The 25,074-nt window shown below is 39.2% G+C and overlaps 1 protein-coding gene across 1 annotated transcript in view; it reads right to left on the bottom strand.

Annotated features, from left to right (window-relative positions):
* LOC128985703 (T-complex protein 1 subunit eta) overlaps positions 1 to 25,074 on the bottom strand; it is a 63,016-nt gene that overhangs the window by 21,384 nt on the left and 16,558 nt on the right. Inside the window, exons 5-6 of the mRNA XM_054405494.1 lie at positions 17,403 to 17,567; positions 13,714 to 13,847 (exon numbers count right to left, since the gene is read on the bottom strand). Of these exons, the coding sequence (XP_054261469.1) occupies positions 13,714 to 13,847; positions 17,403 to 17,567 (299 nt within the window). The remainder of the gene's footprint in view (positions 1 to 13,713; positions 13,848 to 17,402; positions 17,568 to 25,074) is intronic.

Raw genomic sequence — 25,074 nt, 5'->3', positions numbered from 1 at the left:
GTTCTCCCGTAGTCTCCCCGTTGTCGAATTGTCCAGCATCGAAATTTGCTGGAGGAGGGCTGGGTTGAGTCCTTTTAGGATATGACCACAAATCCTGGCCTCCGACATCCCAGGGTCAACACCCGCACACAATTTTTCTACGTCCGCGAAATATTGTATCACCGATTCCGTTGGCAACTGAACTCGTGAGTTCAGCTTAGCTAACATTAACTCCTGCGATTCAGCTGGAGAGAAAACTTGTATGAACCTCCTCTTAATCTCCTCCCATTCTATTTCTCCATTCTTTCTTTCGATATTCTCAAAAATATCCAGGGCCGTCTGAGAAAGATAAATAGGAAAATATGTCTTAATTTTGTTCTGGTCCCAATTGTTGACTATAGCCGCCCTCTCGAATCGTTTTATAAATGAGACGATGGATTCGCCCGGCGACCCCGAGAAATTCCCAGGATGAAAGAAAGGCTGTTTTTCTTTATTTACGGCCATGTTTGGAAAACCAACAGAACCCGAAGTTGAACTGAAGTCGTCGATTTCTTCGTAAACGTTCTCAACCTCGTTCTCGTTCTGGTTTTCGTAAACAACTTCCCTATTTAAATTTTCATTTGAAAGCTGTTCTTGAATAAAACTAACTCTCCTATTCCACTTACTTATATCCTCATAAAATGATACACCTTCTTGCTTATTCTTATCATCTAATTTCATTAACCTAAGACTAGATCGTAAAAACTCTAAGTCAGCTCCCTTAGGTATAGGTAATTCTAATTTATGAAACAATTCTTTCGCTTGCTCCTTGTTTAAATTTTTTATGTCAGTTAAACTTAGACCCACATCCATTCTCTTCGTAAAATAAACAATTCATTTTCTATTGTAACTGTAACTCTAAAACTTCTAAACTAGGTTAAGAGAATGCTTTGATCGAAAATATTGCCTCACTGTATACCTTACTAGACACAATTAGACTGGATTGCTTAATCCCTACTGAACAAAGTACAACAGAATCTATGTAGCAATACTGCTAACTATGCCGAGCTAGCACAAACCTAGCATGTCCTCACAGCAACCCAACTCGCTTTGTATCGCAAACAGAAATTGATTTACAAACAAAAATATTTTAGAGCCAAATTAAATGAGGTACCAGAATCGAAAATTTTGTAAAAGTTTACAAAATTCCGGCGCCTACACCACTTGTGATATGCAGAAAACCCCCTCGCTTTTCATAGGTTATTCTGCATACGCACATGGGAGCGTAGCTTTATAGCAAACCCGAATCTTTAAACTTATTTTACTTTATGCTATGAGCTGGGTAGCTGTTCAATAAGAGAATCAGATCGTGTTCATCAAATAGGATTTTAATTGTCTTAAGTAATCAACTTTGATACAGTGACAGTTACTCTCAAGTATAGCCTACTAACAAATGCCTGGTAGGAACCGCTCTGGAGGTAGCTTTAATCTTAGATTTATAATTCCCAAAAACGAAGCGAAACTATTCCCTTGTAATCTAATCAAACCAAAGTATCTATCCCCAAAAGAATTCCTTCAAAACAAATCACAAAACCCCAACTAACTTACAGTCCCCTTAAATCAAAACTTCCCGTACAAACCTCCCGACTACAGGGCCTAACCCCAAGATAGAGAAACCAGTACTCACCCAACTCTCCTGGGCACCTTGCCCCGGGCAACTGACCCCTTTCTCTACCTCAGGTGGCCTATTTATTGATCTGACAGCTACTGAGTGCAAAGCCCTCAGTGTTTACCAAAACACCTCCAGCACGCTTCCTAGTTGGCAAGGTCACTATCTACAATTCAACCTCTACAACCTCTAGTTTACAACCTCTAGTTTACATATATCTACAAATATAAAACCTATATCTCCCTTACAGGTTTATCTCGTTTCATTTAAATAAGATGAACATATGTTAATTGTTTGTAACTGTTTTTTTTTTTTACATTTCAATGTTTACTTTCATTCTAGGTTAAAGTTAAAATGTAATAGTTTATTAATGGAAGTAACAGTTCTGCTATATTTGTTTTGAGCATGCCTTAAAGGCCACGTCGTAATATTGGTCGTCGCACCAATAATGCAAATATTGTAATAGTGGCGTCGTGAACAAGAAGAACCAGATGAAGCAGTGGCGGAAGAAGCTGATAATGATAGGTAGTTAGCTTAGGTTTGTCCCACGTAGACCTATCAAGAGTTAAGACATTTGAAGGCCTGCTTCTGGATCCACCATTTTCACTAGACCGGTTGATGTCCATTAACAGACACGGATCTTCGGCAAAGAATAAAGAAGCTCTTGACCGTTTAAACGAAATGTCAAATACACATGTCCAATAACCTTTTATAAATTCTTATTAATCAATTCTTATTCTTATTATTAAGTAAATAAATGAACTATCGGATAAATTTGTCATTCTTTAGAACTTAAATAATATCGGGCAAACAAACGGTGAATATGTTGAAAGGGAACATATTGTAGGTTGTTAGCTGCTTTAGCTATTGACAATCTTAAAGATAATGCTTCGCTAATTTATGCCTTTAAAGTGTACCGGCAGACCACCCTAGTATATTTTCAAATACACAAATTTTATATTTATATAATTTAATTTAATTTTATAATTTAATTTAATTTAATTTAACTTAATTTAATTTAATTTAATTTAATTTAATTTAATTTTATAATTTTTTTTTAATTTAATTTTATATTTTTTAAATTTTGTATTTTTTGAGGTACAATCAAATAACATGTTAAGTACCTATAACTATATAGTCTAGACCCAAACTATAAACTATATAGTTAATAGGCCTACTGATAACAGCCCAGGTCGATACGGCAAAGGTTATAGAATCCAACTTATTTCATCAATGAACAGACAGATGCATTGTCCTTCAAGACCTGGAGGTTCCATGCTCGAAATCACCACAGGATTAGCGATCCCATTACTGCCGCTCCAGTGAGTGCTCGAAATCAGTGCACCGGTGCATTCAAGGTCATAGACCCTCCCCCTCCCATCTTACACCACGCGGTTGCTACCCGGTTGCTTCAATTGCTGACAAAATGCAAGTGATGAAACAAGGAAGTAGAGACAACAAAATATATTTTTTTATTCAAAAACACAAAACTGTTACAGATCATTTTCAAAGAAATTAATTCATTGTAATTTGTGAGTTGTAAATATTGTAGTGTATTGGACCTTAGAAATATATATTTTTTAAACCCCATCCAACCAAGATACAGATCTGTTTACTATATCAGATATTTCTTTTGTTTATATTATGTAAAAATACTAAAATATATTTTTAATTAGGTATGGAATAAACAATAAATGATTAAACTAGTATGTCTGTTTAAATAGTCTTTTTTACTTTGTTTTTTTGGCACTGTTAGTGTTGCGTCACGGCTGTTGTCTTGTCACTCTTGTCAGTAGACGATTAGACTGGATCTGGCTAGTGGCAGTGCAGCAATTGCTCTGTTGTGTCTTTATTCTTAAAGGTCGTGAGCTAATTTAAACTTTAATTCTCATTTGAACATTTTAATTCCCCTGTAAAGATATATATAATAGGCCTAATATAAGAGTGTTTCTTTGGAAATAAATTATTCTTTTTTTTCTCTGACCTGACCTGAAAAATTCGGGGACCCACAGACCCCTAACAAAAATACCAAATTTATCAGTCTAAAACATCAATCTTGCTAGTTAAGTATTAAGTAACAGTTTTTCAGACTTATTTTTAAAATTTAAATATATAGATTTTTCAGACTTATTTTTAGAATGATTTGGAGTAGCCTATCTTGTTTTGGTAAGGTTTACAGTAGTAAAACATGTCTCACACTGCTTACATCAAGACAAAAAACAAAACCTCTCGTCATTTGCAAAGTCAAAACAAAAAATTATAAAACAATTAAAGCTATATTTAATGCAAAGAATGTATTAAATAAGAACGCCTTCGTAAAGGAAACGCAACAGCAACGCGCTCCTGTATTGCGGGTATTGCATTGACTTTCTGCAGGCGTTTTTCGTATATGGATACTGACTCCCTCATGAATCGAATCGTTTTTTGACCACCACTGAATCGAATCGCGATTCGATGCATCGAATCGAATCGAATCGAAATTTCGATGCATTTTCGCGAATCGAAATTTCGATGCATTTTCGATGCATCGCACACCCTTAGTAACAAAAGTGTTTGACTATGTTCCCGATTATACCAAGAACAAGGTTCGGCAGAGTGGATTCACTGTGAACCGGCCTGCCTGGCCCTTATGCACGACGTCACTATAACCTCCGTGTAGGGGTGTCAACAATGGATCGGAACAATCGAAGTTTTGAACCTGTCTGTAACCTAGTTTTTTATACTTAAATACTCATTATTTATAAACAAACACGTCCTACATATCGGATCTCGAATCACGATATTTATCGATACCCTTCCCACCCACAATAAAACATTAAACAATGTCAAAGCAATCGTCATTTGCTCCATTGAAACACGAAAGTCGATTGGCTGACATGGTAGTGCACTGACGCCTCCTGACCAATGAGAACTGTTGTTACATACTTTTATTGTCAACATTCACCAATCGTTTTAACATTAAAAAATCGACACGGACTAAGGCTTATAATATTTTTCAATAAATACATTATGTTATAGTAGCACTTAAAACTTCACTAAACTCTTTCATCAGGTAGATAGTACAGATCAAAATATGGATCTACTTTTTGGCGCAATATAAAGCAAGCGTAACCATACGACGATGTTAATGTTTAATGGTTGAATATAATTTTTCTAATGATGCGTATAATGCAGGGATTATTAAACTGAAAATTTTCGACGTGTTTAGGTTATTTATTTTGTACTAAAAATAAAAATAATACATCTAAATGTCTGACTTATTGATACAGACATTGTTTAGTATAATTAATTTCGTGTTGGCAGGACATTCGCGCGCCGGTTGTCTCTTGAGTTGAGTCTGACATCTTGAAAATGTAGATTCGTAGATTGTGTTGTGCAATGCTGAAGCTAAACAATGTCACCGGCACCGTCGCTGTTTTGAACTAGATAGTTTCTAAGTTGGCTATGAAAATTGTTAACCGTGATGACAAAACTAATACTGTAGCTATACAGTAAATAAATGTTAAAATAAAATATTTATCCCTGTCGGATGTCAGTATCATCGGAATCGACTTTTGACAATCGAGTCTTGGTACCGATACCAATGTCCAAGTATCGGTGGTATCGATGACGATAATCGAATCATCCCTTTTTACTAGTAGAGCTGTATCGTGACGTAATCGATGCATCGGGATTTTGATGCATGCTGGATCGAAACGGGATTCGATGCATCGCACTCGCACACCTACACCACTGCCTATCACCCAGTGTCAGCTCAGCTGTCGGCGCTGTCGCTGTCAGTGAAATGGATGACGCAAGCGATGTCTAGGTTGCCGATTATTAGTAGGCCTAGTATGTCAATATTTAAAGGGGTTAAGGGATTAAATAAAACTCAAACATTTTCCTTTCTTACTATTAATTTGTCAAATATCAATGAAAATAACGAAATCGGCTTAACGTCTACTACTCGACTCGAGTCACGAGTATCTTTAACTACTCGACTCGACTGTCGAGTATTGCCAACTACTCGAGTAATTACTCGACAGTCGAGTACTCGCCCACCCCTAAAACTGTTTCTTGACTATGACGGCCTGCTTAAATGTTCTGGAAGGCTTTCATATGCTGAACTTTCAATACTCCAGAAACATCCTAAACTTCTACCAAAAAATGAATACTTCTCAACTCTAGTATACAACACTACCATAATGCTTTATTTCATGTTGGAGTTCAACATACTCTGGCAGAAATAAGAAAAGAATACTGGATTTTGTGTGGAAGATCTCAAGTCTACAAAACCATCAAGAAATGTCTAACTTGTATTCGTTGGGAGGGTGGTCCATACAAATTGCCACCCATGCCTCCACTTCCAAAAGAGAGGGTTACAGAGCAGATCCCATTTAGTCACACTGGACTCGATTACTTCGGCCCACTTTACATTACATTAAAGACTATCACAACAATGACTCTGGAAATTTAAGGAAAGTTTATGGCTGCATATTTACTTGTCTTACAACAAGAGCCATTCATCTAGAGCTAGTTAACGATTTAACAACTGAAGAATTTCTTCTATGTCTCAAACGGTTCATAAGCAGAAGAGGTAAACCAAAACAAATATTTCTAGACAATGCTCCTCAATTCAAACTCACCGCTTCATTTACTGAAGATATTTTGACAAAAAACTTTAATGACTCTAGTGTTTTATCTTACATAAATAATGAGGGATGTGAGTTCTGTTTTATTCCTGAACTATCACCTTGGATGGGCGGTTTCTATGAGCAACTTATATCCCTAGTAAAAAGGTGTTTAAGAAAGACAATTGGTTCGAGAGTACTTACATTTACTCAGTTGGAAACTACTTTAACTGAAATTGAAGCGGTATTGAATTCAAGACCTTTAGTGTACATCTCTTCTAGTGAAGCCAGTTTATCAGATTGTAGGGGTGGGCGAGTACTCGACTGTCGAGTAATTACTCGAGTAGTTGGCAATACTCGACAGTCGAGTCTAGTAGGTAAAGATACTCGTGACTCGAGTCGAGTAGTAGACTAAACCGATTTTGTTTTTTTCATTGATATTTGACAAATTAATAGTAAGAAAGGAAAATGTTTGAGTTTTATTTAATCCCTTAACCCCTTTAAATATTGACATACTAGGCCTACTAATAATCGGCAACCTAGACATCGCTTGCGTCATCCATTTCACTGACAGCGACAGCGCCGACAGCTGAGCTGACACTGGGTGATGGTGATAGGCAGTGGTGTAGGTGTGCGAGTGCGATGCATCGAATCCCGATTCGATCCAGCATGCATCAAAATCCCGATGCATCGATAACGTCACGATACAGCTCTACTAGTAAAAAGGGATGATTCGATTATCGTCATCGATACCACCGATACTTGGACATTGGTATCGGTACCAAGACTTGATTGTCAAAAGTCGATTCCGATGATACCGATATCCGACAAGGATAAATATTTTATTTTAACATTTATTTACTGTATAGCTACAGTATTAGTTTTGTCATCACGGTTAACAATTTTCATAGCCAACTTAGAAACTATCTGGTTCAAAACAGCGACGGTGCCGGTGACATTGTTTAGCTTCAGCATTGCACAACACAATCTACGAATCTACATATCAAGATGTCAGACTCAACTCAAGAGACAACCGGCGCGCGAATGTCCTGCCAACACGAAATTAATTATACTAAACAATGTCTGTATCAATAAGTCAGACATTTAGATGTATTATTTTTATTTTTAGTACAAAATAAATAACCAAAACACGTCGAAATTTTCAGTTTAATAATCCCTGCATTATACGCATCATTAGAAAAATTATATTCAACCATTAAACTTTAACATCGTCTGGTTAGGCTTGCTTCATATTGCGCCAAAAAGTAGATCCATATTTTGATCTGTACTATCTACCTGATTGAAGAGTTTAGTGAAGTTTTAAGTGCTACTATAACATAATGTATTTATTGAAAAATATTATATGCCTTAGTCCGTGTCGATTTTGTAATGTTAAAACGATTGGTGAATGTTGACAATAGAAGTATGTAACAACAGTTCTCATTGGTCAGGAGGCGTCAGTGCACTACCATGTCAGCCAATCGACTTTCGTGTTTCAATGGAGCAAATGACGATTGCTTTGACATCGTTTTTATTGTGGGTGGAAAGGGTATCGATAAATATCGTGATTCGAGATCCGACATGTAGGACGTTGTAATATATTTCAATTATACCTGGCTTATAATTTATGAACAATTATCTAAAACATCTGTTGAATGCTTATGTTTACATTTTTCTATCATAATAAATACCGGTATACAGTTTTGTTCTAACATTTTACAATGACTTTTATTACTGAAATATGTTTTAGTGGCGACGAGGACGGGATCTTTAATGACTCATACACTTTTCTACAGGATAAACATTGAAATTAACATACTATCATGACTGAAGACCTTTCAACAATTTTATCAACGTTTGTTCAACAACAGGCTATGCTTTTGAACAAGTTTAATGAAATCATAGTACAAACCCATGCACAGAATCCAAAACCTTCAACACCCCAGAACGGAATCACATCATTCAATTTCGATTCATTTGATGAAAATCTTGAAGATTTCAATTCATATAGACAACGACTTGAAAATTACTTTCATTTGAAAAACATTTCAGGAAACGAAGATGAAGTACAACAAATCAAAGCAAGAATATTGATTAATTGTATTGGACCAAAACACTATCAGCTACTAGGTAGTCTTGTATCTCCAGACCTACCATCAAACAAAAGCTACGACGAATTGATTAAAATAGCTGAAAAACATTTATGTCCAAAACCCAATGTTTTTGTGCAACAACATAATTTTCTATCACGTGTTCAATGTCCGACAGAGTCCATATCTGTGTTTGTAGCTGCACTAAGAAGACTTACATTCACATGCAATTTCAACTGCCCTTCTTGTGAATCTTCAGTGGTCGATTTGTTTTTACGTGCACAATTCATTCGAGGATTACGAGACGAAGCAATCAGTGAAAAGATTCTTCAGCATCCAGAATTGACTTTTGAAGGTGTGTATGAACAGGCTCTGACTCTTGAAGCATCAAAAAAGGGTTGCAAATCATTTCATGAAACTAATTCGATAAATAAAGTTTCTAGAGTTTTTCGTACAAAAAACTATGATTGTGATAGCACATCAACAAAACAAAGTCAAAACAATCCAAAGAACTTGTATGAGCGCCTAGGAATTGCAGGACTATGTGTGCGTTGTGGTGAGAGTAACCACTTGGCAAAATCGTGCGACAGGGACATTAACACCTTATTTTGTAGTTTATGCCATAAGCCTGGACATATCTCTAAAGTTTGCATATCAACCTTAACAAGATCAAATCATCGCAAGGTAAATACCATAATTCAAGAAGACATAGAACATGATGAGTTTTCTATTGGAAGAATTGTTCCTGTCCGTATTGCGCCCACTACTTCACCAACGGAAAAATTCACGACAACACTGAACATTGAAAATGGTAAGCTTACCTTTGAAATCGACACTGGGAGTCCAGTAACTATAATCAATAACAAAGACCTTCAAAAAGTTTGCCCCAACAGAACTCTTCAGCCAACATCGACTACACTTAAAACAGTTACCGGTGAAATCTTTAAACCTCTGGGTGTCGCCAAAGTTGAGGTATGGTACAACAACAAATCTACAAACCTGAACTTGTTTGTTGTGGATAACATTATTAATCCATTACTAGGTCGAGATTGGTTGCAACAACTGAAAATTCCCTTAGATTCTCAACTATCCACTTCCACCCTAGCTCCTCCACCATTGAAAGCTGTAACTTGCTCTTTGCCACCTCCACCACCCTCTGTAAAACCTGTGAAATACGGCTACTCTGCAGTTCCAGTTCAACTAATAACCTACGAAATGCCATTGAGACCAGTAACTTACACACCACCCGCCTCAGCTGTCTTCTACGAGTACTCTTACCCAGCTGTGAAACCTGTAGTGCCGAAAATTTTCAAAACACCGCTGAAACCAGTCCAGTACATGACTACACCCTACTTTGAAAATTCTACTCCAACTCCACTGAAGACTCTCAAGTATTCAAAAACAGTGCCTGCAGTTAGCTATGAATACTTACCTCCGCCCAGTGTGTACTTAACTCCTTCCGCCCCGACAGTGAGCTACAAGTATTCCATTCCAGCTCCAACAGCAGTATCCAACGGTTACAAATCGACCATGTCAATTCTACGACCCCTAGTTGATTTCCCTCCTGTTCAGTTTTTAACTCCCGCTCCTGTTAATTTTGAATACTCTACTCCAGTTCCAGACAAAACCTTCTACTATTCAACGACTCCAGTAAGCTATTAAGCTATACACCTGCTCCAGAAAAAAAAGAAAAAAAAACAACTAAAGCCAATTGCCTACACCACACAAGTATCAGTTATGAGTTTCCACACCAAGACTTCGACCTGTTGTTCTCTTTTTAGAGGGGAAGACTGTAATATATTTCAATTATACCTGGCTTATAATTTATGAACAATTATCTAAAACATCTGTTGAATGCTTATGTTTACATTTTTCTATCATAATAAATACCGGTATACTGTTTTGTTCTAACATTGAAATATGTTTTAGACGTGTTTGTTTATAAATAATGAGTATTTAAGTATAAAAAACTAGGTTACAGACAGGTTCAAAACTTCGATTGTTCCGATCCATTGTTGACACCCCTACACGGAGGTTATAGTGACGTCGTGCATAAGGGCCAGGCAGGCCGGTTCACAGTGAACCCACTCTGCCGAACCTTGTTCTTGGTATAATCGGGAACATAGTCAAACACTTTTGTTGCTAAATAAAACTATGAAATGTTTGTTAAAACCACTCTTTTGGTCTTTTGGAGATTTTAGTCCCAAAACATAATCTTTATTGTAGGCTAAAAGTAAAACCTATCTATTGCCATACTTTTCTCCACAGACGTCGACATAGGCTATTATGCAATGTCTTTAAAAAATACCAGGGTTTCAGTCAAAATACTTTTGTAAACATTGACAATGTGCTGTTTTAGCACAGTTCATTCCTTGACCACGATCGTTTTTACTCACTAGAGAAAAGACTCTCCTTACAAAATGTATTTGTAGGCCAAGATGTTTGTAATTTTTTTAATGTATAACTGCAATTGCTTTTAAAAAGAAATACAAAAACTGACAAATGACTTAGAATAATACTTAAAAAGTTAAGCCTATTTATAAATTAGAGGAAACTTTATTAGATCTCATCATAGTCAAATTCAAACATTTACAGTATTTCAAAATAATTAACACTCTTGTGTAATGGAAATCTGCAAGCGACTGAGGCCGAGGGTGAGGGAGGGCATGTGAACCAGGCTTTAGAACAAGGGCACATTCTGCCAAACTTTCTCTTTTCCTCCCCCATGTCCCGTTAGACGGTGGATGGGGCTTCACACAATAAACAGTTCAGAATCAGTTCAGTTCAGTTATTCATTCACAGTAGAGAAGAGTTTTTGTGGCAGTGACGTATGTCTCTTGTCTGCTCTTCAAGTTCACACATCTGGACTTCTTTAAAACAATTATAAGTGATAATCTTTATTAAAAATAAGTGGAAAACTGTTGACATTTTCAAGGAAAAAAAGTTGAGAAATAACAGTGTTAAAAATTTTGTTTGATTAGTTATTCTGTATTTCAAAAATATCCTCATTTATGATTATGTTTTCAGCTAGACTTGGTGACTTTTTCATAGTTAAAAAAAATTTGAAGATACATAATTAGTGAGGAAATGTCATTATATAGGAAGTTAGTTTTTACTCACTTGGGGGGAAAAACTTACCTTACAAAGAGTATTTGTAGACCTAGGTACTAATAAAAAAAAATTACAAACTAATGAGTTAACTAAGACAATTTCATGGAATTTCAAATAAATACAAAAACTGAGAAATGACTTAGATAAATACTTATAAGCCTATTTATAAATTAGAGGAAACTTTATTAGATCTCATGCTTTAGTCAAATTCAAACATTTACAGTAGGCCTATTTTAAAATAAACACTTAGTTCCATATTTTTGTATTTTTTTTGGCAATTAATAATAAACCTTTAACACCAAAATATAAGTTTGATACACATACATATTGTGTTTTTTATATGGTATAAAAGTTTTTAACCAGGTCTATTTTTGGTGAATTGAGAAATGCTTTGTTCGTAAAAATGAAGATGGAATATATGTAAAATAATATTGTTGATTTTCTCGTGAACTACTCGACTCGACTCGATACGATACTCGAGTATTAGGGCTAATTACTCGACTCGACTCAAAAAAACACTACTCGCCCATCCCTATCAGATTGTATCTTAACTCCAGGTAATTTCCTGAATTTTCACAGGAAAAATGGAATTGAGATGAGTGGAAATCACCTCGGACACAAGACAACTAATCCAGACCATAAGCTATCCAACACTGAACATTTACTTCAAACTTGGAAAAAAGGACAGAACCTCATAAACACATTTTGGTTTCTTTGGAAGAAAGACTACTTAACTAGTTTGAGAGAAAGGACTCAATCTGAAATCAAGCAGAAACGTTGCCGGTCTTCACAATTCCCCAGTATTGGAGATATTGTCCTTATTCCTTATATTATAATTTACCCAGAGGATGTTGGAGACTTGGTCGAATTAATAAACTACACTCAAGCAAAGATGGAAATATCAGAAGCGTAACAGTCACTTTAAGCAACAAAAAGAAAATAATTTGACCTTTAAAATTACTCTTATCCTCTTGAAATTAACCGTGATGAGACTAACCAGGTGTGTTGAAGAAATTTCTCAAGTGGCCGGAGTGTGGCAAAGCCATATTTTTTCCTACAAGACTGTTTTTAACATATGTAATTAATACCATATGTTGTGATTATGAAAATAAAATAATGTGAGTTGTACTAGTTGAACTAATAGCAAAAAGATAATGTTAACTGAAACTTAAATACTTTAATTGTCAAAAATAAAACTTCTTTCACGCTTCCACATTAATATATTTACTTAATTTAGAACCAAACTTATAAATCTGCGACAGGGATTGATGCCGATATCAAAGTCAACTCAGCACTCTCGCCTATTGACACATCCACCCGCGTCATGAATCCCACTCGTGTAGACACGCCAATTTAATGCAATGGTCCCTGTCAAGCGCGTGGCCCCGACGGGGGAATCCTGTCGCAAGTTTCACGCTCGTGTAGACTGGGCCTTAGAGGTACTTAAGTACATCATGATGACTTTCATTGTTACTTGAGTATATTTGGAAAGAAACTTATGCAAAATTTGAGCATTGATATGCATCTGATTTTTTCATTCATATATAGGCCAATATCAAAAATACAATGACACATTTATTTTTACAGTATTGTACATCTAGTTTCAAGTTGTAACTCTGTGAAGTATGTAGTCTCCAAGAGTGTACTTGTATTCGTAATATATGTCTTCAAGTTTAGTAAGGCAGTTTTCAAGTGAAGTTTTAGTTTTGAATTCATTCTCAGTTGATCGTTGGAAATTACAAACAAGTTTGAAAAGTTAAAGTAAATAGTTGTAAAGTTAAAGCAGGTAGCCACGCTCTGCTACTGGGGTAGCGGATTTCTTTTGTTTATGTTTATGTTTTTGTTGTAGTTGTTTTTTATGGCATTTATGGCTTATTTTAACCAATTTTATGAAAGAATCAAAGAAAGTGCAATCACTCCCAAAACCATGGAGAATCAAATTGAACGTTCGATTTGACTCCACCGGAATCGAGAGTATTTTGGAATCGAGAATCGGAATGGGCCCATCACTTGTGCATTTAGAAAGATCTCAAAGCTACTTTCACTCGTCAGTGCAACGCCTTAGCTAAGCTACCATGCCACCGTCAGCCAAACACGACAAGTGCCCCTATAAGCTCACTAGAGCTAGCAGGTGAGATTCAACAAACTTATGTTTCAAGCTATATTTAGGCTTAGGGTTTAAAGTGTTGCGTACCTATATATACATTTAAAATACTTTGACTAAAAACCACTTGAAACCCAAAACAGTATAACCCAAGATAAATTGTGTTGTTACCTGTCAGCAAAATACTGGGTTGCAACATCGCCAATTGGAAGTTTTGAAAGTACAACTTGTGCACCAGACTTCACGATCTTGTCTAATTTTTCATACAAAATTTGCCACTCAGCATCTACAACTTTCTGGTATTCCTAAAAAATATAAAAAATACATAAACTAAAATAATCAATTCAATTAACATGTGACATGTTCATTATATTGTCAACCAGCTCATGGTATTTAAAACATAAGTGTAAAAAGTATGCTGTCCTGGTTTGGTAAAAAAGTATACAAAAGAAAATAGCTGCATACAAAATTAATCCAACAAAAGTTTGTTCAATTAAACACGAATAGTTTTGTACCATTATTTTCTCACAACCATAAACCATATTTTTTACTATGCCGACGTTTGTTGATTCATTTTTAAATGACATTGACAATAACTATTTTCATTAAATTAATAAATTGTCGTTGATGCTAATATATAAAAGAGTAAATTAAGATACCGTATTGTAACTATTTGAATTTGTTTCTTTAAGCAGACAAAAGCCATGATATTCAAATTTGAAATGTCACATGAAAGCTTTATTTGAACTTTGAAACAAGAGGGAAATATCTTCATGGATAGGCTTCCACAGTCGTCACTTATTCTTGGTCTTCGGGGTTCAACCGCATCCTTAGGTTATGTACACTATGTACAGAAACTACCGACGTTTCGGCCACATGACAGTCAGCCATCTTCAGGGAGAGCGAGCACTATCGCCGTAGTCACAGAACTCAATTGGCACGGGTGGGCCGGCCTCGTAGGTTATATACCCTCTTGATGGTGGTGGGGGTGTTCTGGAACTTTCCACTCCGTTCTAGCTTTACTGGACTCAGGCCGCTTCTAGAATGTTCTTGGCTTTTTCTGGCGAGCGGGTACTGTTGATTATCCATTTTGAATATCAACAGCCCTCCCGTGCCAGTTGAGTTCTGTGACTACGGTGATAGTGCTCGCTCGCCCTGAAGATGGCTGACTGTTGTGTGGCCGAAATGTCGGTAGTTTCTGTACATAGTGTACATAACCTAAGGACACGGTCGAAACCCGAAGACCAAGACTGTATATATATAAGAGGGAAATATATTATTTACCTAACATTAATAATCAAATAAAATTATAACCATCCCTATTCGCTAACTCAAAGGGAAATTTTAACCTCAAAAAGGTTTATTATGGATATTTATCTGTACAGCAATGGCATGCTTACAGACTTTTTCAGGGTCGTAAATACAGTAATGTACAATCTTACATCATAGGTACAGTACATACATATTCATAAAAATTGTACGCATTATAAAATAAATTACTCTATACGAGTAGTTTAGAATAAATGTTTACCATCATATTTAAAAGTCAGTTTTTAAACCATATTGGTATCGCAAGGAGTACGCTTCAATGCTTATAAGTATGCTTAAAGCAAGTACGACAGCGCACCCGACACCAAGTCCGCAGCAGCGGTACGAGTAGCGTCATTGTTGCGTCTTGCATGGTTACCGGTAGAGCGCACTAGCATCTGGTTGTACTGCCTTACCCAAGGTCGCGTAGTTCGGACCACCGAACTCTTTCTAGCGCTGCACAGGTAATGCTATGCTCCCCATTGAGTGGGCACTCCAATACGTGTATACTCAATGCTTACACCCACAAATGGATAGCCAGTGCTGACATCCAAACCTTCAAATCAAATCATCTTTATTCCACACTTCTTATCAGGTTTTGACTACAAAATAGAATTTAGACGAACAAATTATCATGGAAATTCGGACTTCCTTTCAAGACTCCCTATTGAAAAATATTCAAATGCTAGCATGGACCAGACTGATGTTTTCTATCTATATAATTAATACGCTACATGAAACTTTGTCGGTTGAACTCCTCCGCCATTTCTTAACCGATTTTATCCAATGACGTCTCATTGGAAAGAGCGTGTTGCGTAGATTTGCAAACTGGCCTTACATTTTTGAAAAAGTCCCTTGGGCTCTGCCCCAGTGGCTTTGAAAGTTCCCATGTTATCCTTATGAAGAACATAATTGTTTACATTTTGATCAGCTGTATAATTTAACTGCTGTTATTTATTCTTCAATTCAATGTAACACATTGAGTACGTTTATTTACTATTTGAGTTTGTTTAAACATAACCCCCAAGACGGATCGTGTTAGTAGGTTGTATCTTAAATTTTTGTATTTATCGTTGTTTGTGTCGCTATGACGGATCGTGTTAGCATGATTGTAACTGAAATTTGTGCATTTATCGTTGTTTTGTGTAGCTATAATTTGTTTTTTTTTTTTCTTTTAAATGCCTCCGGTGCAACGACAACGAAACATATAGACAGGAGGCGTAATCGTGATAACGACCGCAGCTACAGTGGCGCGTAATAGGTTTAACTCATCACAGTCAGCACCTGACCCTGGACAATGTCAACTATTGGTTACAAATGCACCCTAACACTACCCCAAAACGACTTTTCGTTCTCAATTGGCCCTCTTTCAATGACCTGTGTTGCCTGTACAGTGAGGCATTTTGAGAAGGAGAAAACCGGCTGGAATGCTTTAGGTTTATCAATAAGGAAGATAAACACGGTCTGAGTTAGCCTACACCACGGTAATCTTTGAGTTGACTATTTTAAACTCATTGTAAATAGACTGTTATTCGTTTTGAAAAAAAATCCTGTAACACTTTGCAATTGCTCGAATTCGAGCAACATGTACACTAGTACCTATGAACTAAATTGCAACGATCAACCTAAACCATAACCTAATTGCTCAAGAAACGAAAAAGGATGTAACACTTGCTAATAGCTTTGGAAACTGGAAAATCGCTGGAGCACTACGGTTATCATGACGGTGAGCTATGCCTACATGATGGTTGTATCATAAAGGTTGGAGGGTGATGGTTCCTAGATCTTTACAAAAACATGTGATGCTATCTTTTGGTTACATAATATACAAATTATGTCCAATTTGTTGGTTTCACAATTACACAATTAAATTGTTGTATTTTCTAACAGTACACACAACCAATAGTATTACTGAATGACCATTTAAGATACCAATTACAGAATGCAAGTTAGCATATTGGCCAACTATAGCTTAAGCTGAGAAGTAAAAATATTAGGTATTGCTATTGAAAATCTAAAAAGTTAGGTAAAACCATATAAAATTTAACATTGACTAAATAGAAAGACCAACTAAAATAAAATTATAATTGAATTTCCTAGCTATATGCAAACATTTGTGTTGATATTAGGTATTTTATTTTTAGTTCCAGACGGGACAGGATAGGATTTTTATTTCCTTCTCAAACTTTGGATCAGGGTTGGTCATGAGTTGACTCTCCAGGTCCGTATTGGCGAGGCCATCGAGAACATCTCTTATGGTCATGGCAACCTTGTGATTATCTCCCATCATCATCGTCGCCCACCATATCAGCGTCATCTCCCGCAATTGCAGAGACGTCATCATTGTCATTCGCTGCCGGTTGAATTAATTGTAAGTCCTTTCCAATGATTGTGAATTTATTTTTCCCAAAATTTTGGAACTTGTCCATCTCTAGTTATTATTCATATACTTCATTTTAGTCCCCACAACTAAGCACTGTATGGTGAACTTGTTTCTTACTCATGCTGAATATAATAATACAAAGAGTAAATGTGTTAACAGGTTAACCTACCTTGACATTATCCACTCTCACTTCGGCGTTGTCCCTTTCTGCCTTCAACTCCAACTCTATGTTGAGCAGTGCTATTTTTGGGTTCTGGTACTTCTTTGGTTGCATTTCAAATCCAGCATAGGAAAATGTTTTCTTAAATGCTACACCATCCACAATTTTGGAATCCTACAAGTAAAGATAAGAAAAAAATAGTTTATTCATTTTGGATCATTTTTAAAATTATTTTTATAAGAATTCATTTATTATTTTAGATATACATTTAGTTATGAGACAGACACTTCAACCAGCTCATCGTCATCAAGTACAGCGAGTAGCTCTTCCGACAGTTCATCGCGATCGAGTGGGACCTCACGGGAACAACAGGATCAAAAGGCGCCGCCTACCCCTGGAGCAGAAGAAGATGAACCATCAATGGTAAAACCTGAAGTCAAAGTAGATAACGAGGAAGTGCAGATATCTGAGGAAGTCCCCCTTGAATTTGTAACAGAGTGGGAGATTCTCTCCATTGATACGACCACATTACTTGGTCTTCCCCCCCTCACCGACTTAGGCCCCGAACAACCGGACGAGAAGGAAACAATGGACAAAGAGCCGATCCCGGAAGACCTACAGCCTGAAATAACAAAATCAAAAGAGAGACTGGGAATTCTGCGGATGCGACGAGCCCCGACACTGCGATGCGTCGAGAAGTCAAGGCAATTATACAGTCCAACCTCAGTATAACGAATCTGAAGGGACCGAACCGAATATTCGTTATATCAAGGATTTCGTTAAAACGAGGTTCGTTATATAGAGGTTAGGTTTGCAGGAATTTCGCTAAGTCGACTGTCGAGGTTCAGAACCAGTGTCGATCAATATAGGTCGGGATTTGACCATTGACCTCATTAAAATACAGTACAATTAAAGTAGCATAGGCTACAATACTTTACAGTACAGTGTTTACATTGTACAGTAGAACCTAAATTATCCGGCATAATAAAGGGGAGGGATCTTGAATATTGCGCAATCATGACAATGGCATTGACCTTGGTACAGGTTAAAAACTGTAAGTTTAAAATCACAGCTTGTTCTAACCCTCCTAAAACCTAGCCAAACACTGTATTGCGTAGTCATAAACCATGTAAAGAACAAAACAAAACAGTAGAAAGCTTTGTAAGCTACTGCTCGGGATAGGCCGGTAGGCTACTTACAGTACAGTACTTATTTGTCACAACAGAGGAATGTCAATAATAATCATTAACTATAGCATTGGTGTTGCTAGTTGAAACAAATCGTATTGAAAACAATAAATTATTAGATAAGTCATTATAAAAGTGTATAATCATAGTCAACTTAAGGATAATAAAAACACTCGTAAAAGGAATGTTAAAATAACGATGTTGCTATTCTTTCTCTTTGGTTTTGTTCTTTCTTAGGTTTCTCTTTATCCAAAAATTGTACAATTCACCATAGTTATCCCATATCGCCCAATCACAGCTTACTAAAAACATTACATCGTCATCAGTCCTCCCTCAGTGAATGAAATTGAAATCAGTTCTCAGTTGCAAGTTGCAACATAGCGCGCGCAGCGACAGCAGACAAAAGATGTAAAACGGAGCAGACAAATGTTAGCGCAAGCGATGACGTGACCTTTCCATTTCATTTGATAAAGAAACAGATTTTCCCAAAACAATAATTGGGTGGGGGATTTGTTATATCGAGGGAAAGACGTAGACAATTCGTTATGCAGTGGTTAAATTCGCAATATAGAGGTTCTGACAATGATAAATTTGTTATATTGAGGTGTCTTATTTTAGCCGAAATCACAAAAAATTTGTTAAATCAAGGTCATTATTATGGTTTGTTCGTTATGTAGAGGTAAAATATACATTGTGTCTTATGGAGGGTTCTGGGGGATTTAAAAAAATTCGTTATATCAAGGAATTCGTTATATCGAGGTTCGTTATATCAAGGTTAGACTGTAGTGGACGACGAAAGATCAGAAGGAGCTATTGAGACACTACAAGTGAAATTTGAGAACAACCAAATGTACCGATAGAGAGAGGGCCATAGGAAGAAAAAGGATCGGAGAAGAGTGAGAAAATTCAGAGACAGGAATGAAAGTGTAAAGTATTTTAAGTAGGGATGGTCAAGTCTCGAAATTTCGGGAAATTTTAAATCTCGTTACACGAGACGAGATTTCTTTTTGGCCGAGATTTTTATCGAGACGAGAATAAAACAAAAATTAAAAACGCCTGCTGGAAGTCAATGCAATACCCGCAATACAGGAGCGTGTTGTAGTTGCGTTTCCTTTGCGAAGGCGTTCTTATTTAATTAATTCTTTAAATGTAAATATTACTTTAATTATTTTAATAATATTACTTTAATAACATTTGAGAAGTTTTGTTAAGTGTAAGCAGTGTGAGGAATGTTTAATTACTATAAAAAGTCAAAACAAGTAACTATTTTATAAAAATTAATATTGCTTTTATTTTATGATTTATTTTATTTTAGGATAAGTTGAACTCTATCCTAACTGATATCACTTTGTTTCCTAATCGTAGGCATTTTTAATAAGTTAGGCGTGATTAATAAAAAAATGTTATGCTGATGTTTTATAATAAAAGATTGTAATTATTCTTGCCTATTATCATTATTTTTGTATTTAAACAGTCTGTTTGTCCATAAGTTTGTTTGTCCATGAAGGACAAACAAACAAACAAACATACATACTTTGGATTTTATATATATATATATTTTTTTTTTTAAGGGAGAGGAGGTAAAAATGCTTTCACGCACACAGGTAGCCAGCCTGTAGTGTGAGACTCCTGAGCTTGTCAGACTACTCACTAAAAAACCCCCTCTACTCTGTTGGACACAGACCTGGGATTGTTTGTCACATTACTTCAGGTCAGGTCAACGTGTGACCTAAGCCCTCAGGGCTCACGCCGTTTCTGGCATTCAATATCTTTATGACCTAGACTGCATCTCGGTCAAGCTCTAGCTTCTTTGTGCGGAGAATATCCTGGACGAAATGTGAAATACAGGTCCAATTGTCCTCACCCTCCGTCATCATCGGAATGACCGTGTCCACCAACAACTGCCCTACATGTTGTTCAGCCTCCAGGCGGGAACCTTCCCAACGCTGGCAGCGGAAGAAGGTGTGCTCCGCGTCGTCGGGAGTGCCTGGGCAGTAGATGCAATCGGGTGACACGGCTTTGCCCATCCTGAACAGGTACGACCGAAAAAACCCGTGACCTGTCAGAAACTGGGTCAGGTAATAGTCCACCTCACCATACCGTCGGTCAACCCATGGTTGGACTTGCTGAATCAGTCTCCTGGTCCAGCGTCCCCGCGACTCCTGTTCCCAGCTCTCCTGCCAGAGCTGGTAGGTGCGGTTGCGCTCCTCCATTTTTGCGTGGTCCTCTCCACGCCGCTGATAAATCACTTTCCTCTCTGCCGCCAAAAGTTTGACGGGGATTACTCCAGCAACCACCAAGATGGCAGGTTCAGACACTGTTCGGTAGGCGGATGCTACCCTGAGTGCTGCCTGACGCTGCACTCTGGCAAGCCGCATCCTATACACCTCCTTATTGAGCGCGTCTGCCCACACCTCCGCACCATACAGGAGCACAGACTGAACTGTAGACATCATCAGCCTTCTGCGACTGGAACGAGGACCTCCGACATTGGCCATTAACCGGCTAAGAGAAGAGATCACCTTAGCGGCCTTGTCCGCCGTTCGGAATATCTGGTCCCGCCAGCTTAGCTTAGAGTCCACCATGACACCAAGATACTTGGCGGCACGAACGGAATGGACTTCGACGTCCCCCACCCTCAACAGCACAATGGTGTCAATCCGCTTTTTGGTCAGAATCACGATCTCGGTTTTGTTCAGCGCGAGTGAGAGACCGTGATCTGCCATCCATGAGTTTATAGTTCGCATGACTCGGTTTAATTTTAGCTGGGCCAGCTCTTACGAGCAGCTATTAAAGCTGCAATGTCATCTGCGTACCCAACTAAAACGGTTTCTTCAGGCATTTCAGACCTAAGGAGGCTGTCGTAGGCAACGTTCCAGAGGTCCGGGCCGAGTATGGAACCTTGGGCAGCACCAGAAGTGACACTCATCGTCCGCGGGCCTTCTGTAGTATCATACATGAGGAGGCGGAACCAGAGGTAATCCTCTATAATGCGCATGAGGTATGCCGGGACGTGGAAGTTGTTCTCCAGAGCGTCCAGCATATCGCACCATCTTGCAGAATTAAATGCGTTTCGCACATCGAGTGTAACGAGCAGCACAACCCTACGAGAGTAGTGATTAAAATCCTCAGCTCTCATCACGGCTTGCTTCACCTCCTCAATAGCGTCAACCGTTGATCACCCCTTCCTGAAGCCGTATTGGCGAGGGCTCAGGTCCCCTGCAGCAACCACGGCTGAATTCAGTCGGGAACGGATCAACTTCTCTAGGACTTTCCCAGCCGTATCCAACATGCAAAGGGGTCTGTAAGAGGACGGCAATTCTGGGTCTCCTTTCCCCTTCCCTACGAGCACGAGCCTAGCTTTTTTCCAGCACAACGGAAATACCCCCTCTGCCAGGCAGGCGTTGTACATGCTCAGAAGAATCAGGGGATTGATTGAAAAAACCTTCTTAAGAGCCTCGCCAGGTACCCCATCAGGTCCAGGAGCCTTGTTGTTTTTTAGGGATAAAACGGAAGTCTCCAGCTCCTCATGAGTGAAGAGTGGGACATCGTCCATCATCTCAAACTCACGCAGTGGGCGCAGAATATGTTCTGGAAAAAGGGATTTGACGACCCTCTCCATAGCGGCCCCCTCCATGACGGAAGGTGGAGAGCGAGTGGTGAGTTTTTGGGTTACTAGTTTGTAACCCAGGCCCCACGGGTCGGAATCGACATCATCCCTTAGTCCTTTTAAGCAATTGTGTTTGCTCCGGTTGATGGCCTGGCGGAGAGACTTCCTCGCCACCTTGTAGCTCTCCACAGGGTGTCTAGTTTATTTCCATTATAAAATTCAAGACTAATTCCAGACTTTTCAAGACTAATTCCAAATTTTTCAAGACTAGTTTTTTCCACATTTAGTGTTGATACCAAAATGTATCGATTCTCGATTCTTGATACCGATACCTATTTTTATAGCTTTTTCTAACCAAATTTTCTAAATAATACTACACCTTTGTCTACTACTTTGTCTTTGTCATAAAGTAGTATTATGATAATGTGGTGTTTTCAAGTAAAGAAATAATGCAGCAATAAAAAATTCTAACTAGCAAATTTGGTTTTTTTAATCTTGAAATCTTCTGTGTACCGTACGTTTAGACATCATCATTGACTGCAGCGGTTACAGAAACGTGATCGTCATCGTCCGCGAACACGGCAAAATCATGAACATTTCCCGCGGCCGTGTATACATCATCGTCGTCTCCCACGGTCACGGAAACTTCATCGTCATCTCCCGCGGTCACGGAAACTTCATCGTCATCTCCCGCGGTCACGGAAACGTCATCGTCATCTCCCGCGATCACGGAAACGTCATCGTCATCTCCCGCGGTCACGGAAACGTCATCGCCGGCGTCCTCGATCGCGGCAAAATCATGAACATTTCCCGCGGCCGTGTAGACATCATCGTCGTCTCCCGCGGTCACGGAAACGTCATCGTCGTTGTCCGGGATCGCGGCAAAATCATGAACATTTCCCGCGGCTGTTTAGACATCACCGTCATCTCCCGCGGTCACGGAAACGTTATCGTCGATGTCCGCGATCACGGCAAAATCATGAACATTTCCCGAGGCCGTGAGGACAATCATCATTGGCTTTCGCGGTTACGTAAACGGAAGACGACGATCGCGGAAAAATCATAAAAATTCCCGACTTTGAAATCAAATTTAAGACTAAATCCCGACTTTTCAAGACCATTTTGAAATTCAATACTAATTCCCGACTTTCCCGATTTTCCCGACTACTAGACACCCTGTCTCCAGCTTACGGCGTCTATCCAAGGGTGCCCTGGCCCTGGTAGCGAGCCGTCTAGCTCTCAAAGCAGCTCGGCGCAAATCCGCGATCTCTGCAGTCCACCAGTATACGGGTCTCCTATCGCAACGGAGTCTCTTGCGGTGCATTGACTCATCACAAGCCGAGGCAATCAGCCCCATCATCGATGTAACTATAGCCTCTGCATGAGCCATGCCAGGTGCGGCAGGCACCGCTGGCACTCCCCGCAGGATGGCCTCGGTGAATTTAGCCACGTCCAGTTTTTTGGTGTTCCACCGAACGGGCACTTCCCGAGATGCAGCAACTTGTCTCGGGAGGCGATCTAAGACATTGGAAATAATGTATTGATGGTCGCTGGCCGTATAATCCTCCAAGACTCTCCAGGCTGTGATCCTTGGCAGAAGAGACTCAGATGCGAGGGTTATGTCTGGGATCGTTCCCCTCATCCCGGGTCGCCGGAACGTTGGCGTGTTGCCCTCGTTGATTACAACGAGTCCGGCCCTGGCAGCAAAGTCCAGGATGTACTTCCCCCGGGAATTAGTGAGGGTCAGTCCCCACTCGACGGCCCTAGCATTGAAATCACCAGCCACGACTACATGCCCTGTGGTGTCCTGCACCCTCTCTTCCAAGCGGTCTATCTCCTCGCGGAAGTCATGGATAGCCTCGTTAGGGGTGAGGTAGACACTGTAATAGGTGACGTCCTTGCACCGAACCCAAACAAATCCACGGCCCTTTCCATGACCCCGCACTTGCACTTGAGCTGTATTACGCACCCAGAAAGCAGCAGTACCAAGACTATCGGGGAACCAAAAGGGTGGGACCCTATTCCGGTACTGGTACTGCTCGCTGACCAAGAGCGCGTCGACACCGTGTTCGAGGGCAAGCTGACTGAGAAGCGCGTCAGCTGTCCTGGATCGCCCAAGATTACATTGGAGTATTCTTATTTTCGTGGGTGGGCTTTTGCTTGCTGGAGCGCAGTTTTAAAAGCGCTGCACTGCCCAGACCCAGCTATATGTTTGGTGTTTTTGTCCGCGAGCCCATTTTCCTTACAAAGAAAGCAAGATTCGACTTGGCAGTCCCTACTACTTGAGCGTGACCCACCCCTCCGCACCGGAGGCAGTGCTTGCCTCGGTCAGGCCCCTTGCAATTTCGGGAGGAATGACCGAAACCGAGGCACCTAAAACACCTGGTTACTTCCACCCTCCGTCTGAGCCTGCAGTTGACCCAACCGACCCTCAAATGCTGGAGTGCCAACACCTTACTAGCGTGTGCGTCTGCCATTTCGGCGACCGCCATCCGCTGCTGGTTTCTATTTGGTTTTGTGAGCCACACCCTAAGAACAGCCGATGTTCTGGCAAGCTCGGGGACTGCTTCCTTTAGGGCCTCAACCACCTCACTCTCTGTCGACACACCATCTATGTCCCGAACCTCAACTGACGTTTTAGGCTCGAGTGCACGGACGGTGCCCTGGCCTTCCACGGCTGCCTTTAGTTCAGCAGCAAAAGCGGATTTGTCCTTTGACTTACCCAGTTCAAGGAGGACGTCCCCGCCCCGGGTTTGCTTAATCGACCGCACAACCGTATCGGTCTGCTCCGGCTTAGCTTTAGCCTTTATTATACCCAAGACTTCAGCGAATGATCTCCCCCCTGAGGGCTTAACCAAGATTGCCTCCGTCCTGGGCTTTTTTG

Source organism: Macrosteles quadrilineatus, unplaced genomic scaffold, assembly GCF_028750875.1.
Source record: "Macrosteles quadrilineatus isolate MER2022 unplaced genomic scaffold, UCM_ALF_1.0 Scaffold_2__2_contigs__length_208266976, whole genome shotgun sequence".
NCBI lineage: Eukaryota > Metazoa > Arthropoda > Insecta > Hemiptera > Cicadellidae > Macrosteles > Macrosteles quadrilineatus.
Note: the sequence above shows the minus strand (reverse complement) of the source record. Positions and strands in the feature narration are given on the sequence as shown.